Genomic DNA, 14,772 nt, shown 5'->3' with positions numbered 1-14,772 from the left:
TATTTCCAACGTCCAAAAGCTAACTCCTAAAGAGTCTGTGGCCCAGCCCTGGTTTTTCATTCCCATGGCTACTGTCTTGATTGACCTCTGCTCGCTGTTGTAATTACCTCCTACCTCATCTTTCCCCCAATGTTTCTCAAGTTATTCCAGAACCCCCCCCACAAATCTAACCATGGCTCTTCTCTGATATTAAGGTCCCCACTGACCACAGGATAAAGCCCCAACGGCCATGTGAGTGCTATTTGTAAGCTGGATATTGACTCTTCTCCAAACTCAGGCCTTTTAGTGCGACAGTGTAAGTGGTAGCATATGGATGAGGAGAAGCGACTCTCGTTGAGCCCATGCCAGGTTCTGTGCCGTGTGAGTGAGATGGAAAAGATGAGCACTCTAAGATTAGTAAGACATATAGTAGGGAATTGCTTAAAGTATGCTGAACTCATGCATTGAAATACGACATCCAGGCATTGCAACAATATAAAAATTGTGTATCTCTGTGAAAAAAGCAGGTGCGTGTAATATACTGCCCCTTGTGCGTTTGTGCGTTGAGTCCTCTGAAGCTACACAAGCGACTCAGTGATGGCTGCCTCTGTGGATTGTGGAATGGGGTGGGCCGCTGACTTACTTTTTACACCGTACCATTCTGCACCTTTCGGATTGTGTACTGTGGCATATTTTATGTATTAAAAATAGTTTAAAATAAAATACAATGAATAAGGCAGAGTCTCTGCCCTTGAGGAGCTCTGGTAGAGGAGGCAGGTAGGAAATTTTTCATACAACGAGATAAGGACAGAAAAAGAAATAGAGAAAGACTTTGAGGAGACAGTAGATAAATGCTTAGAACAAAGAAAACTGAACAGAGAAGATAAGGTTGGTGGAAACCCCCCCCCCCCCAATCCCTCACTTCTAACGGGCTACTAAATTACACCAATTCTGCCTCCTTAATATCTCTAAACTCTGCCTGTTCCTAGAAAGTGCTCCGGTCCCCTCACTGGTCTCCTTTCTTGGAGGCTGGCAGATTAAACAAGCTGGCTACTTTCAGCAGTAAGCAAGCAAGCCCATGCTTTCTGGGAGGACTGGTTTCCTTTTTCTCCAAGTTACAGCCACCCCAGCTCTTTGCCAATTCCTATCCACAGTGTTTGGATTGGCCTTTGATGGCGGATGTCGCCAGTTACCCTGCCTAAGGGCAGTGACTGTGTGCCACACGTACTGAAATCACAGTCTCGGCACGTAGGAGATGTGCTCTATCTCCCATTTTCTTATTGCCCAGTATGGACTACACACCACTGTTTATGCGTGACGACAAAGTCCAAATGGGTCTGAACGGAGAGTGCTCGAATGGTCTCCTTCCCTCACTCTTGTTCACTGAGAACAGCAGCATTTCTCGTGGGTAGGCGAGTGAGTGTGTATATTTTACCACCACTCTGGAAATGCTTTTGTGCAAGTTTTGAAAATATTAAAAAGTGCAACCTCACATTTGTTTTCCAGAATGTTTGCCAGACACTGTGGTGCTTGGTGAGAGGCTTTTGCCGCTCCAAGCTGGACGCTGCAGCGGACGGGACGCGATGTGGCGAGAAGAAGGTGATGTGTCAGGCTGCGGAAGAGAGGCGGGCGGGCAGTGGGCATTGAGCTGTTAGGGAGAGCTGGGGAGAAGGCCCTGGAGAGCAGCTGTCTCTGGGTGGGCAGAGATCACAGAGGCAGACCAGCCGGAGGGAAGGACTCACTGCTACTTACACCTTGTGAGCCTGCGCTGGGGGCAAGTTGTTTAGGAAAGACACAATTCCACACTGTACTGGCAAAACATCTGTTCCGTCTTTTCCTGATGAACTCTGTGGAGCTTGTGGTTAGTAACATCTGCTGACCTTATTTTGACTTCTTTCCCCTTCATGTTAAACATTAGGAAAGACAGGTCAGTGGTGGCTTCTTTCCAAAGATGATGGGTTTGGGCCACTTGCTCTCTTCTTTTTCATCCTCTGACCTGACCGCATTTCTTGGACATCTGCCCACTCTACTAAGCAGGAAAGCCAGACACCCGAGAGCTCAGAGATGCTAGGTATTCTGTAGACTTCCCGAGCACTGGCTAACACATGCAGCTCCCCGGAGCCGGTAGGGTTTGTTGTGGGCCAAGAATTTGGGTGTTTAGTGGGAATCTTTACACAGCTTGAGTGTGGCCTGACCCATCACTGAGATTTTAGAACTTGGTCAACATGCACAGTGATCAGAAATGAGGAGGACAAAGAGGACAAGAGCTAAAACATGGCCAAATCCTCTAGGTAATGTGGTCATTTCTAACAACCAAGTTGTATTTTCTTACTTTCTTTCCTTTCGTGTTTTGTACTTCACCCTCCTAAACTGAGAGTTGTTGAAGCTTTGCCCTGAAGAGGGAGGGAGTGGATTGTGTGTGTGTGTGTGTCTGTCTGTCTGAATCACTGGAAAGGCCAGAACTAAAAACACTGGGTAGACTTACAGAAAAGGAGAAATTTTTCTTGATACTAGAAAGAACTTCGAATTCTCAGTAAGTCGTAATTTTTGGCAAAGAATGGACTTTTTCCAGGAGGGTCAAGTTATCTGTTGCTGACATTACATACCCATAGAGGCTATAAAGAAGTGTTATTACACTACCAGTCTGCAAAATGTTTGTTACTGTCTACGAGATAAGGAGCTGGAACCAGAGAGGTAAATCAATTACGTCACCAAACAACTATGTTACTGAGCATACCTACTACGCTGACATGCTCTTCACAGCAAGGCGTTCTCATGAAGGAAGCGATGTGTTGATGGACACTCTGGCATGCAGTCTGCCAACCGCACTTTGAGTGACACTCCCGCGTTGGCTGTGGCTAGGCACCCTTAAGTTCCCTCAGTTCCTAAATTCTCTGATTCCTCATGGAGGAAATTCTTTTATGAGCTCGTCTTTGTTCTCCGTGTGATGTTTGACTGTAGGAAGCTTGCTCGGAGGCTTGGGGTCAGACCCCCAGGGTTCCGGGCTCAGCCTGCCATGGCGACCTTCCCGACCCACACTTCTCCTCCTCTTCTCTTTCCAGTGGTGCATGGCTGGCAAGTGTATCACGGTGGGGAAGAAACCAGAGAGCGTCCCCGGAGGCTGGGGCCGCTGGTCCCCCTGGTCCCACTGCTCCAGGACGTGTGGGGCTGGAGCCCAGAGTGCAGAGAGGCTCTGCAACAACCCCGAGTGAGTGCAGCCAAACACGTTCCCCTCCTTCCTGCTAGTGTGACATCAGCGACCCCGAGCCTCCCAAGGGAAATTAAGTGGGCTCCCAAAGACACAAGGGAACCTGAGATGCCTAGAGGGTGAAAAACAGTGGTTCTATTGGATTTCATTTTGGCTTGACACTGGATTCTTGCTAGAACCTGGATAAATAAGATGATTCCATCACTTCAAAAAATAGGCACTTAAAAAAAAAGTGTGATCTGTGTGAAAGCCTCTAGGAAAGTACACATTTAAATTCTCCTAGATAATCCACTCTGTCAGTGAGAGATTCCTTAGCCTCCATTCTGCGGATAAGACTGTAGCTTTCTGTCAATCATAGAGAACACACAATTTTACAAAAATGTTTTTCTTCCTGAGGTAACTAAGAAAATAGCTAGGCACATTTTTGAGGATTATTATTTTTACTGTTTTAGATAAGCATTTTGTAAACCTTAGAGATTCATATTAGCCTTTTAAGGATTCCATAGAAATTATTTCACAAGTGGCCTTCAATTTTTTTTTCATATTTTAAATTTGTATAATGATATTAAATATAAATTAAATTTAAATTCCCTTGTTTTCCAAATATATACATACATATATATAATATTCCTAATTTTACTATTTCTTGGTATACCAGTTCCAAGTATAATTGTTTTAAAGTATACATAGAATGCCTCCTGTAAGTAGAAAATGTATTAAACTTCTTTTACCTTAGTCTGCATTGAAGAGCAAGAGTCACATTTTTAAAAAAGACAAATGATAAATGTTATTACAGTCCCCTGAGTATGTCAGTTTCAAATCTTTTCATCTTCTGTTCATTAATAAATATATTATTATATGTTCATATAGAAACACACACCACATATATCTCATACCTTGTATAATACATTTTTAAGGTTAGTATCTATAAAGAGTTTAATACAGTACCTACAACAAAAATTGTCAGTAAATGGTAGTCATTATAGTCATTATTATGATATTTTTTCATTTCCCCACATATAAGTGTACATTTGAGGAATTTGGACAAAACTGTTTTAAACTTTTACCCTTTGATAAAAGTTGCTTTTTCAAAAATATAAGGTTTATTTGAATCCAAAAATGTAAAACAGGAATTATACTTCATTTTTTTTACAAAAATATCTTTATAGTTTATTTCCAAGTGTCGGAAATTGGAAACAGGACTTGCAGCTTGGGGGCCTGTTAGTGCTACACACCGGCCGCCACCCGTCTGTAGCCTTTTTGGGATAATGGTCAGGGACCTGTGCTTGTCAGAAAAGGGACATCCTTGTTGAGGCACGGAAGGATGATTCTCTAATGGAGCTTCAGGGGGACAATGGTCCTAATTCCCATCTCAGAGGCCACAGTTTGTTGTAGAGTCTCCTCACATGAGCGACCAGGTATGAACTCAGTAGCTGGTTGGCTTAAGTTTGCTGAGAGCAATGCCAGTGGAACCGTCACGGATGCGTGTCAGAGAGTGACCAGTGACCTTGGGGCTGTACCTGAGATGTTAGTCAGCTGTCCAGTGAGAACCCAGCAGGGCTTGGCTCATAAAATGGCCTCAGTGACGTTTGTTGGATGGAGATGGATTGGAGAGATGCCAAGTCAGAGAGTGTCACCCTGTCATGACAAATGGAAAACCTGCCTAATCTGAAATACCAAGGACAGTTCTTTGTGCCGCCTACCGGGCATCAACGACTGAACTCCCTTAGTCAGAAAATCATCTTTGGGAGTGCTGAGTGCAGGAAGCACACACGGTAGGGTAAGGGGGCATCATTGAAGAGGAGAAAGAGATTCCTTCTGGCAGGATTCCAGGAAGGATCATGGTGGAGATGGGATTTATTTGCTCCTTAAAGCACGGGCAGTCTGTGGGTGTCTAGAGCCTTACGAGAGGGGACATCTGTCCAGAGGCACAAAAAAGAAATGTTAAATATGTCTGCTTGCATCACTGGAACAGTGTGCACACGCGGGGAGTGTGGGAGGTAAAGTTGTTACAGTGAATTGAGCCAGGGTCGTGAGGGCCTTGAAGGTCAAGCTCAAGAGGCAGGACTTGATTCTGTGTCCATTGGGTGCCATTAAAGGCATTTATACAAGAAACGAAAATAGTTCAGGTAATTATAAGAGTTAACCAAATAGTGGTATGTATACTAGGCTGCACGAGGAAATAAAGATGGCTAGAGGGGAGCCAGAAATGCAGACAAGGGTTGGGCAAGTTTGGTGATTATGAAAATGAAGAGGAGGAAACAAACAAAAAGTGACAACTGGTGGCAAGGCAACCGACTGCCTGAGGCAGGGGGCCCGACTCTTTCAGAATAGGCAGCTGTACACTTGGGGCTGAATGTTCATGGGCCACCACACAAACAAAAATGTATGAACTTGAAAGAATGAATTTAAAAGGTGGGTTTTGAGGGTGGAGAGAGACATGGTTTGGGAAGGAGTGAGCGTGGCCACGTGCTGGGGGAGTTTGAAATGAAGGTGCTGGCCTCTAAGGAAACTAACAGGACAGCTTGTGTTCCACTGGTAGACCAAAGTTTGGAGGCAAGTACTGCACCGGAGAAAGGAAACGCTACCGCTTGTGCAACGTGCACCCCTGCCGCCCAGGCGCACCAACGTTTCGGCAGATGCAGTGCAGCGAGTTCGACACCGTCCCCTACAAGAATGAGTTCTACAGCTGGTTTCCGGTGTTCAGTCCAGGTGAGGAGCAGGAGCAGCATATTCCAGATCTCGGGCCACAGCCCATATCAGAAAGCGTATGTCAGGGGTCTGTGCCACCCTGCAAAGTTCAACAAAAGAGAGAAATGTACTGTGCAGGTGTTTTATATTTTAGAAGCTAAAATCACTGCTGTGGTTAAGCTGAGCATTAAATGCTGAAGGCCAAATATGTCCAAGTTCTGGGCTGCGCTCTGTGGGAGACAACAGAGAAGCTGATCAGACATAGTGGCTTCCTTCCAGACAGCTGAGGGGCAGCTAAGCGGTGAGTGGGGCGTGCAGGAATCTGGGGACTGATCACTGATGAAAGTGCTTGTTGACGAGCATGTGAAACCGACTGTAATTTTGGGCAGAAAAGGTCATTGTGTGTTTAGAGTAATTTCACAAAAGGCTCCCAAGGAAACAGTTGATGATCTGTTAGTCTGAGTGGCCTTTCTATTGGAAGACAGAACAGGGAAGGCATCCAAATAGTCATTCCATGTGGGCACAGCACAGGCCAAGGAAAGACAGCAGGAATGACTTCATCAGAAACAAATGAGAGCCAGCTCTGGGCCAGAAATGAGCGTGTTGTGTGTACAAGACGGTCTAAGAGGGGTCAAAAGTAAAAGCGAGCATGTAAAGAATGCACGTTAGGGGTGGGGACAGCTGTGGAATGGAATGGCAGCCTTGGCAGTGCAGACCCGAAAGGAAGACCATCATTAACCATTAGCTGTAGACCAACATCAGAAAATATCTGTGCTATTCATGGTTGTTCCCGTGAGGGAGGAAACATAAAAGACTTTCCTGAGCTAAGGAGATTTGAGATAGGTAGTCCACTTTCGGTCTCCAAAGTACTGATAGCTCTTGGTTGTCACGGGCAACGTATGCTTCTTGCCCCTCATTGTTAAGCATCATTCATGCTCTGCAGGAGCCAGTCATTGGTCATTGGTGCAATTTAGCTTCCTGAGCCAGGCATTGAGTATAGGACAACTCATGTATATACTTAAAAAACAAAACAAAACAAAAAAAACCTAATGCTGAAAGACACTACCTTTCCTATATTCTGGACATTCTCTACTGTTGAAACTTTCGGATGCATGCTTCTATGGCCCTAAGTGCGCAGCCTTGCAGAACTGAAGTAGTATAGCCACCCCAGTAGTATGACAGGTACTCAGTGTGGAGATCCCCCCTACCCCACACCAGAGGCAGGGTTGAACTGGTGTGTTCCCAACTCTGATGGCTTGAGCAGTTAGGAAAAAAAGATTTTCAGCTTGGTTATTCATATTTTTACAGGCATTTATCACATGCATACTTTTTGTCTAGCATAGAATAGGTACTGAAGAAATGAGAGTTATAAAAATAGACATAAATTTCACTCATTTTGGAGTGATTGGTTTGCATCCGACACTGGAATGAAGCTGAATAAACTAAAAGATGGAATTAAGCGAAGCTCAGGGCGAGCGCTGCCTGTCCGGCCTCTAAGCCTCCACACTCCGTCCCTGGTTTTCTTTAGGTCCCTGGGCTATTTATTATTTGAGCATAGGAGCTTGCCTGCTGATACTAGTAACTACCACCTTGACCAACACACTGATTTCTGTCCCCTCATCAAACTGTATCCTGCAGAGTTGTTATTTGCTTAGTCGACAGGCATTCCTAATGGTGACAAGTGGGTCATTCATATCAACAACTATGGATGGAGCACCTACTCTGTGCCAGGCATCCAGGGCTCTGTACCCTCCCAGCCCTCCCTCAGAAGTCACTGGAGAGTAAGTTACAGGTTCAGGGGAGTTTTCTGCCCACTCAGTGGACAGTGTTAAGGTTCTTGGTACGTGACCTTTGGGAGACCCGCCAGTGACCGAAGAGGAAGCATAGATTTAAACATTTAGAATAAGCATAGAAACTCCAGCCAATCTTAGAGTTTGCAAACTCAGTTTCATGGAATCCCAGAGCTTCCAACATTGCTTGATACTAATTTCATTTTAAAAATTTAACTATTTTTAAAAGTGCAATGAAGAATAATGCTTACACTCAAAAGTATTGTATGTCAAGTTTTAACATATCAGAAACCACCAATGCATTAACTTACCTAGTAAATTAATTTGGCTTTCTGCATACCTTAAAATAAATCTCTCATCAACACAATTTAACTGAAAAATATCCTGAAATTGCAGGTTGAGTTGTAAACTATTATCATTTACATTTTACAACTATTTGTCCATATGAGTGAAGATTTTTCAATAGTGCGGAACCAAAAACTCACAGAAAAAAATTAGATGCTGCAGCCCATGTAAGTCTGTAACCCCATTCATAAGCTCAGTGTCAAAATTCTGTTCATCTTAGTAGTTTCTATGAATCCCATTAATTCATTTTGAACCATTATATACTTGAACTTACAAAATCTGTGCTTAATGAAATTCTGATCTGCCTTATTGGCAAGGTCTTGCTTGAAGAAAAGAAAAATAACTCTGCTTAAAAGTTTTGAAAATGACTAATCTAGATCAGCCTACTTTCCAATGTAGACATTTTCTTTACCAGCATTCTTGGCACAAAAAAAAAAAAATTCCCCAACTCCACTCGTCACAGCCATGCAGGCACCAGCAGGAAGAGCTGCCACCTGTCCGCTGCATTTTCTGAGGCCGTGCTTACGTCAGCCTGTGACTACACATTATCCCTCTTAGCCCGTCCCCATCCTCTAAGCAAGAAAGAAGCTTAGGCTCAGCGAAGACAGTGACTTATTCAAGGTTATTTGACTAAGAAGCTGATACACACACACACACACACACACAGTAACTTATGCAGATTCCCAGGGACTTCATTAGCCTATATTAATAGAATGTGTTTATATCCTGCATCTCCAATTAGGAAATAACCAGAGTCTGATCTTAATGCCATCACTTTCCTTGAATCTCTCTTCCTTTTTAGGTTTCTTTTTTTTTTTCTCAGAACACCCAAATAACTGTGGATTTAGGCAAATTTAAAAAATTGTTTCTTCTAAATACTTAAGCCCAATTCATGCTTGATGCCAGTGAGGTTTCCAGCAAATATGGGGCCTGACATGCTCCTCGTGGGACAGGGTCCTTCAGGGCCATCTTTCAGGAAGTGTGGCAGATTGGGACTGCTCCTGGGACACAGACACCAAGATGGAGACCAGCGTGCAGGAAGTTCAGCAGCTGTGGAAGGAGAGGGAAGGAGGTGGGCTCAGGCAGGGGCAGGTGCTGGGCTGCATTGCAGCCTTGACAAAGGCCTCCTCCAGCTCCATGGGAGCCCTGAGATGGAATAGACCTCCAGAGCTGCCACACTGCCGGGTGGGGCTGGGGGGTGGTGCTATAGCCAGGTCCCTATGCCCAGCATGGACTGGTCACTGGGTATGGCCTGCCCCTGGAAGGGGGTGACTGTCCTAGGCAGGGAAGCTCTTTTAAGCTGAGGTGTCAATTGAGGGCCACTGCTGGCAGCACTCCCAAGATCTTGAGGGATAGTCCCAGCACCCGGGGACACCTGGGCACAGGCATACAGTTTATTACAAGAATCCTTGGGGTTTAGATAGAAACTGCCTTTAAGGAAAATGTAAGTGTGCCGAGAACCTAGGAGATCTAGCTGAGCCTCTCCTGTCCCAGAGTAGGAATTCCTGGGCTTCAGAATTCTGGAACCAAATCCAAGTCTTATTTAAAGTGTTTCCCTTGCCTCCACCCTTCCTGACAGCCCAGTGCTTCTGAAATGTTTCCCTGGACTTCACTCGCAGGGATGGGTGTTCTCATGTCTTGGAGCAGAATTGCTCCAAGTTCTTCTGCTCCAGTTCGGGCTGTGACAAAGCTAATAGTGCTTCCAGGAATGAAGATTTACAACAATCCATGTCATGCCTTGTCCCCGGAGTCTTCTGGCCCCTTTCCATTGGCGCTTTGCCCAGCGATCTCTCTAGCTCATGTTGACTGTTCATTTTCTCAGACAACTCATCCACAGGGCCTTACATAAAATCAGTTGGTTTTCTTTCTTTAAGCTTTGAGTACATGCTTTGGACCTCTGTCTCAAGTTTGTCCAGAGTTTCAATGTTGGGAGCTCTTGCTCTTGGTTGCCTTTGCGGGTTTTATACTTTTCTTACTTTGCCACGTGGGTTGCTGCACCCTGGAGCAGCGACACCTAGAGCTGTGCATTCTGGCTTTGCACCTGGGGCTCATCTACACTGTGGTGGGTCCATGGCGAATGGCCCTGCAGCCAGTGTCACCGAGCCCTCCGCTTGTCAAACCACCGAGAAACTGAGAGCCCTTCCCATGAGAAGCAGATCAGAAGAGATCCCGAAAGGACTTTTCTGAAGAAGACATTCAGAAGTTCTTCCCTTAAAGAAAACAAGACATTCAAAAGAAAATTCCTATTTGAATTGTTATCATATACATGTATTACTTGTTAAAATTTTTATCTGTTAAGTAAGGTCATGTATCTTTAAAGGTTATCTATCTTTCTGGTTACTCCAAGTACCTATGTATAGGTATGCATTTTGTTAAGTAAATCTTTAGAACAGTTCTGTGCTGGAGAGCGCCCTGTCTTCATTCACAGGGCCTAGAAAATCGAACCTTAGAATGGATTCAGTGTGGGACACAGCATGACGGGATGGACCATTATGATAAGCAGGTTGGCTTCAGCTTCAGCACAAAGCAGGTCCTTTGTTTTTGTGTGGATGTAAATCTGTGTCCAGGGACTTTTTGAGCTTGACGAGAATAAGGGAGAATTTGGGGGAGGGGGTAGGAGTTTTGGTGTCAGTGCGGAGCTGGTCCCATCGGACACAGCCACCTCCAGGGGAGGTGTACGTATTTTGCTGCAAATGGTGGGGCAGGTGTCCCGTTGGCCTGAAAACCTTCATCAGTAGTTGATAGAACTTAACTCCAGGTTAACCCCACTTGCGCAGCGCCTTCCTTTCACAAGCACAGTTCAATGCTGGATTGAAAGTTCTCATCGATAACAAAAGGCATAGTGTTTTACAGCACTCTTCCCAATGTAATTTGTAAAACTCTTTAACTGAGAAGAAGAAAAAAACCCTATTTTTCAGCATGTGTCATAGAAAAGTAAAAGACGGGCATCTCTAGATTAACGACACTCGGGGTCACCAAAAGGGCCCTGGGGGAAGGGTGCTGGGCTGAAAAGCTAAGAGATTTGTCTCTTCTTCCCTTCAGCACACCCTTGTGAGCTCTACTGCCGACCCGTAGATGGCCAGTTTTCCGAGAGAATGCTGGACGCTGTTATTGATGGTACCCCTTGCTTTGAAGGCGGCAACAGCAGAAATGTCTGTATTAATGGCATATGTAAGGTATTGGGTATGTTTCCTTAATCTACAACTTTATAAAATCATGCTTTTATTAATTCAGGAGGTGAGACATTCGAACCTTTTGCTTTGTGGGATTTGCTTGTGTCTGGGTTTTACTTTTGGTAAGAGAGGCGAGACTTCTCAGTGTACATCAGAGACACAGTTTGGAATGGAATACTCTTCTTCCTGCTTTCTTCATTTCTTGATTTGTTGACATGCTCTGGGGTATTATTTTAGGCATGGAGCAGGGGCACATTGAAGAAGAACCAAAGTAAAGGAGGAATTGAGCCCTGACTGGGTAGCTCAGTTGGCTGGGCATCGTCCTGCAAAGCAAAAGTTTGCCAGTTTGATTCCCAGTCAGGGCACATACCTGGGTTCCATCCCCAGTCAAGGTGCATACGAGAGGCAAACTGATGGATATTTCTCTGTCACATCGATGTTTCTCTCACTCCTTTTCTCCCTTCCCCTCTCTCTAAAAAGAAATAAAACCTTTTAAAAATACTTTATAAAGGAGGAATTTTTAGGAAAAGGTAACCCAGATTATTTCAGTGGCATTAAATTATTCATCACTTACTTGCCAACAGAGTCGTTAAATTTTAGGAAAAAACTGAAATCAATAATAGTTTGTATAGTGTTTTTCATAAGGATTTTACATTTAATTATCCACTGATTACTGACGTGATCTCTTAGGAAGAGAGTTAGCATGACCAGGTCTTCTGATTGCTGTTTAACTTTTTCTGACTCTATTAATCACCTCTGCCTTTATATAAATTACTCAGACTTGATTTGTTAATGCTTTTATGTGTACAACCTTTGAAAAACTCCTTCCTGTTGCTCACAGTTTGTTCTACAAGGAAATAATGAACAAGTTTTGTGATCCAACACCCAGGCATAAGTCTCAGTTTAGAGAGAAGGTGTTTTTCATCAATGAAAGAAAAACTATTCTATAGAAATACCTAATTAACTGTTAGTAAAGCATAATGACTTAGCTCTCAGGCCCTAGAATGTGAACTCATTACCATTATTTATTAGCTATATCACTCTATGCATCTTTATGAGGCTTGGTTTTCTTTTATAAAATTGAGATATTACTGTATCTTCCTAGTTGGGTTGTCAAAAAATATTAAATAAGATCATCTGTGTTAAGCCCTAACAGAGCCCTGGCACACAATAAGCTCTTAATACATTTTATTTGTTTTTGCAAATATTTATCATATATTTTTTTCCTACTGGACCAAATCACCACTGTAAAAAGCTCCTGCCCACAAATGTCCAGCACCCTGGGAAAGTGCACTTATCACCTTGAAGTAGCCTTTTGACTTATTCTAGCACTGAGCAAAGCATAGGAGGCAGCGTGTTGATTCCCAGAAACGAGTGAGTGAACTGCAAGCCATAATTAGATTCTCGATTTGAAAAGGCTCAGGCAAAATTCTCTTTCAGACTCAGTAATTACTGCTATATACAAAGAGCCAAAAATAATTAATATGGTTTAGGCTAGATGTGTTTGCCAGAGTAGGAAAACGTTGATTTAGCTCATTCAGACCCAAACAGCCCACGACTGCCCGAAGCAGTGGCTCTCAGGCCTGGCTGCCTGTTGGAATTACCTGGAGAGCCTTTGAAATGACTGATGTCTGGCTCCATCTCAAAACTCAGCATCTCTGGAATTTAGGACCTGGCTATTGATATTTTAAAAACTCCCCAGCTGGTTGCCATATGCGTCTAGGGCTGAGAACTTAACAGGAAGTGGATGTGATGCCAAAACGATCGTTTAGACCTGAATATCTTTGCACACATAGAGGCAGCATCTTTAGCGTGTGACGGAAAACATAGTTGTTTGGGGTCTCAGGCGCCTCTTTTCAAACTAATTAAATTGGTTTAATAGACTAAACCATATTCTTTTGGCTTGCCTTCCTCTTTCTGGAAACCAGTTAAGGCCTTTTAGAAGGTATAACTACCCACTTTCTGTGTGTATCACACTGAGCTAAGTTTTTAAGCTAAAAAATTACTCAAATCAAATTTACCTTAATGGCCTAAGGTAAGGCCATTAAGGTCCAGGTTGTAGACATTTTCAGCTTTGTCAGTCTTATTCATTTGCTACAGGTGTTTTTTTAAAGAGGGAATTGAACATGTATTGAAATAAAAAGATAAGCCATCAGAAAAAAAGTGTATAAGTGTTTGTTTAATCCATCTTCTTTGTGGATATGAAATATATTGGCTTATATTTATGTAAATATTTGTTGCATTTGCTTTTGTGCGTATATTCCACTGTCTATTGTGAATTTATATTTGCCAACATTTTGGCATGTTAGATTTGCAGGTTCTATCATCAAAGGAATTACCAAGGCTGGATCATAACTGAATTTGTTCGAGGAGATAACTACCTGTGCCCGCCCCATTTTTTTAAACTTGGACAGAACTCCTAAACTTGTTGATCAAATATATCAATTTAAACTTTGAACTTTCAGGATATCTCTCATTTTCAATCACAGCTTTCCCAGCTCTGCGACCTTACCGACTGTCTTCGGACAGCCCGCTGCCCTTGCAGGCCTCTCGCCCCTTCTCTGGGCAACCGGCTCTCTGACTTTCAGTCCCTTCACTCTTCCCCCTTCTCCTAGTCAGCATAGCGTTGGCTTAACTTCCTTCCCAGGAACCCTGATCCATCCCATGAGCTGTCCCTGGATTGCTCCTCTTCGCCCCCATCAGTCTCGCATCCCAGGCCCCTGGTTCTCATCAGCTCAACCACAACCCTTTTTTGATCTTAATGTCAGCTTACTATTATGTATTTCCTTAAACAAAAAAGTCAACATTGTGAATTTGTGCCCTTACAAAGTCAGTATCTTCAATCCCTGCTGAGTCTTCACCCCTATATGACAACCTTCCTACCTGTCCCAGGTTAGCTCCCTCTGTCATTCCTCTCAGAAACTGTCCACAACCTTCTTTATCCTCTCAAAAGGCCATCTTGGCCATTTCAGTGATATACTGAATGCCCTACATCGATTTCTCTGGGCCAGATCTTTCTCCAAAATTCCAGATCCTTTCTTTTGACCCTCAAATGTATGGTAAGGAAACTATATTATTGCTACTGTCTCACCCACTTATTAAATGGCAAAACCACTTACCTATCCTTTTCAGTTAAGCATGAATCTTGCCTAACTAACTTCATGCTTAAAGTTTCATTGGCTGGGAATCAGTCTCATTGTAGAACCAGACATTCTTCCAGTCTCTATCTTTGCTCAGGGACTGTAGAAAGAAATGAGGACATTGCAGGTGGATTAGGCCATGGTGCCAGTTCTCAGTTACTTAAGAATTTACAAGTAGAACAATGTTACAAGCCAAAGTGAGGATTAGCAAGAACACCTATTGATTATTCATGCACATCGGGGTAAAGGCCCGATGAAAGGCTGGGACCTAATTTCCCTAATACTCAAGATACTCTTCAGTCCAAATGACAACACCAGGAACTGATGATAGGAAAGGAAATAGTCATCAGAATAAAAAGGCAGCCTATAGTTTTTTGCAAACCATATGCAAATCATATACATATAAGTGATTAATATCCAAATGTATAAGAAACTCCAACTCCACA

General features: G+C 43.5%; 1 protein-coding gene across 1 annotated transcript in view; it reads left to right on the top strand.

Moving 5' to 3' along the window:
• The window catches only part of ADAMTS12 (ADAM metallopeptidase with thrombospondin type 1 motif 12), a 208,465-nt gene that overhangs the window by 123,106 nt on the left and 70,587 nt on the right, over positions 1–14,772 (top strand). Inside the window, exons 10-13 of the mRNA XM_024578563.3 lie at positions 1,486–1,578; positions 3,042–3,187; positions 5,730–5,899; positions 11,056–11,189. Coding sequence (XP_024434331.3) covers positions 1,486–1,578; positions 3,042–3,187; positions 5,730–5,899; positions 11,056–11,189 — 543 coding nt within the window. The remainder of the gene's footprint in view (positions 1–1,485; positions 1,579–3,041; positions 3,188–5,729; positions 5,900–11,055; positions 11,190–14,772) is intronic.

Source organism: Desmodus rotundus, chromosome 1 (assembly GCF_022682495.2).
Source record: "Desmodus rotundus isolate HL8 chromosome 1, HLdesRot8A.1, whole genome shotgun sequence".
Lineage (NCBI taxonomy): Eukaryota > Metazoa > Chordata > Mammalia > Chiroptera > Phyllostomidae > Desmodus > Desmodus rotundus.
Note: the sequence above shows the minus strand (reverse complement) of the source record. Positions and strands in the feature narration are given on the sequence as shown.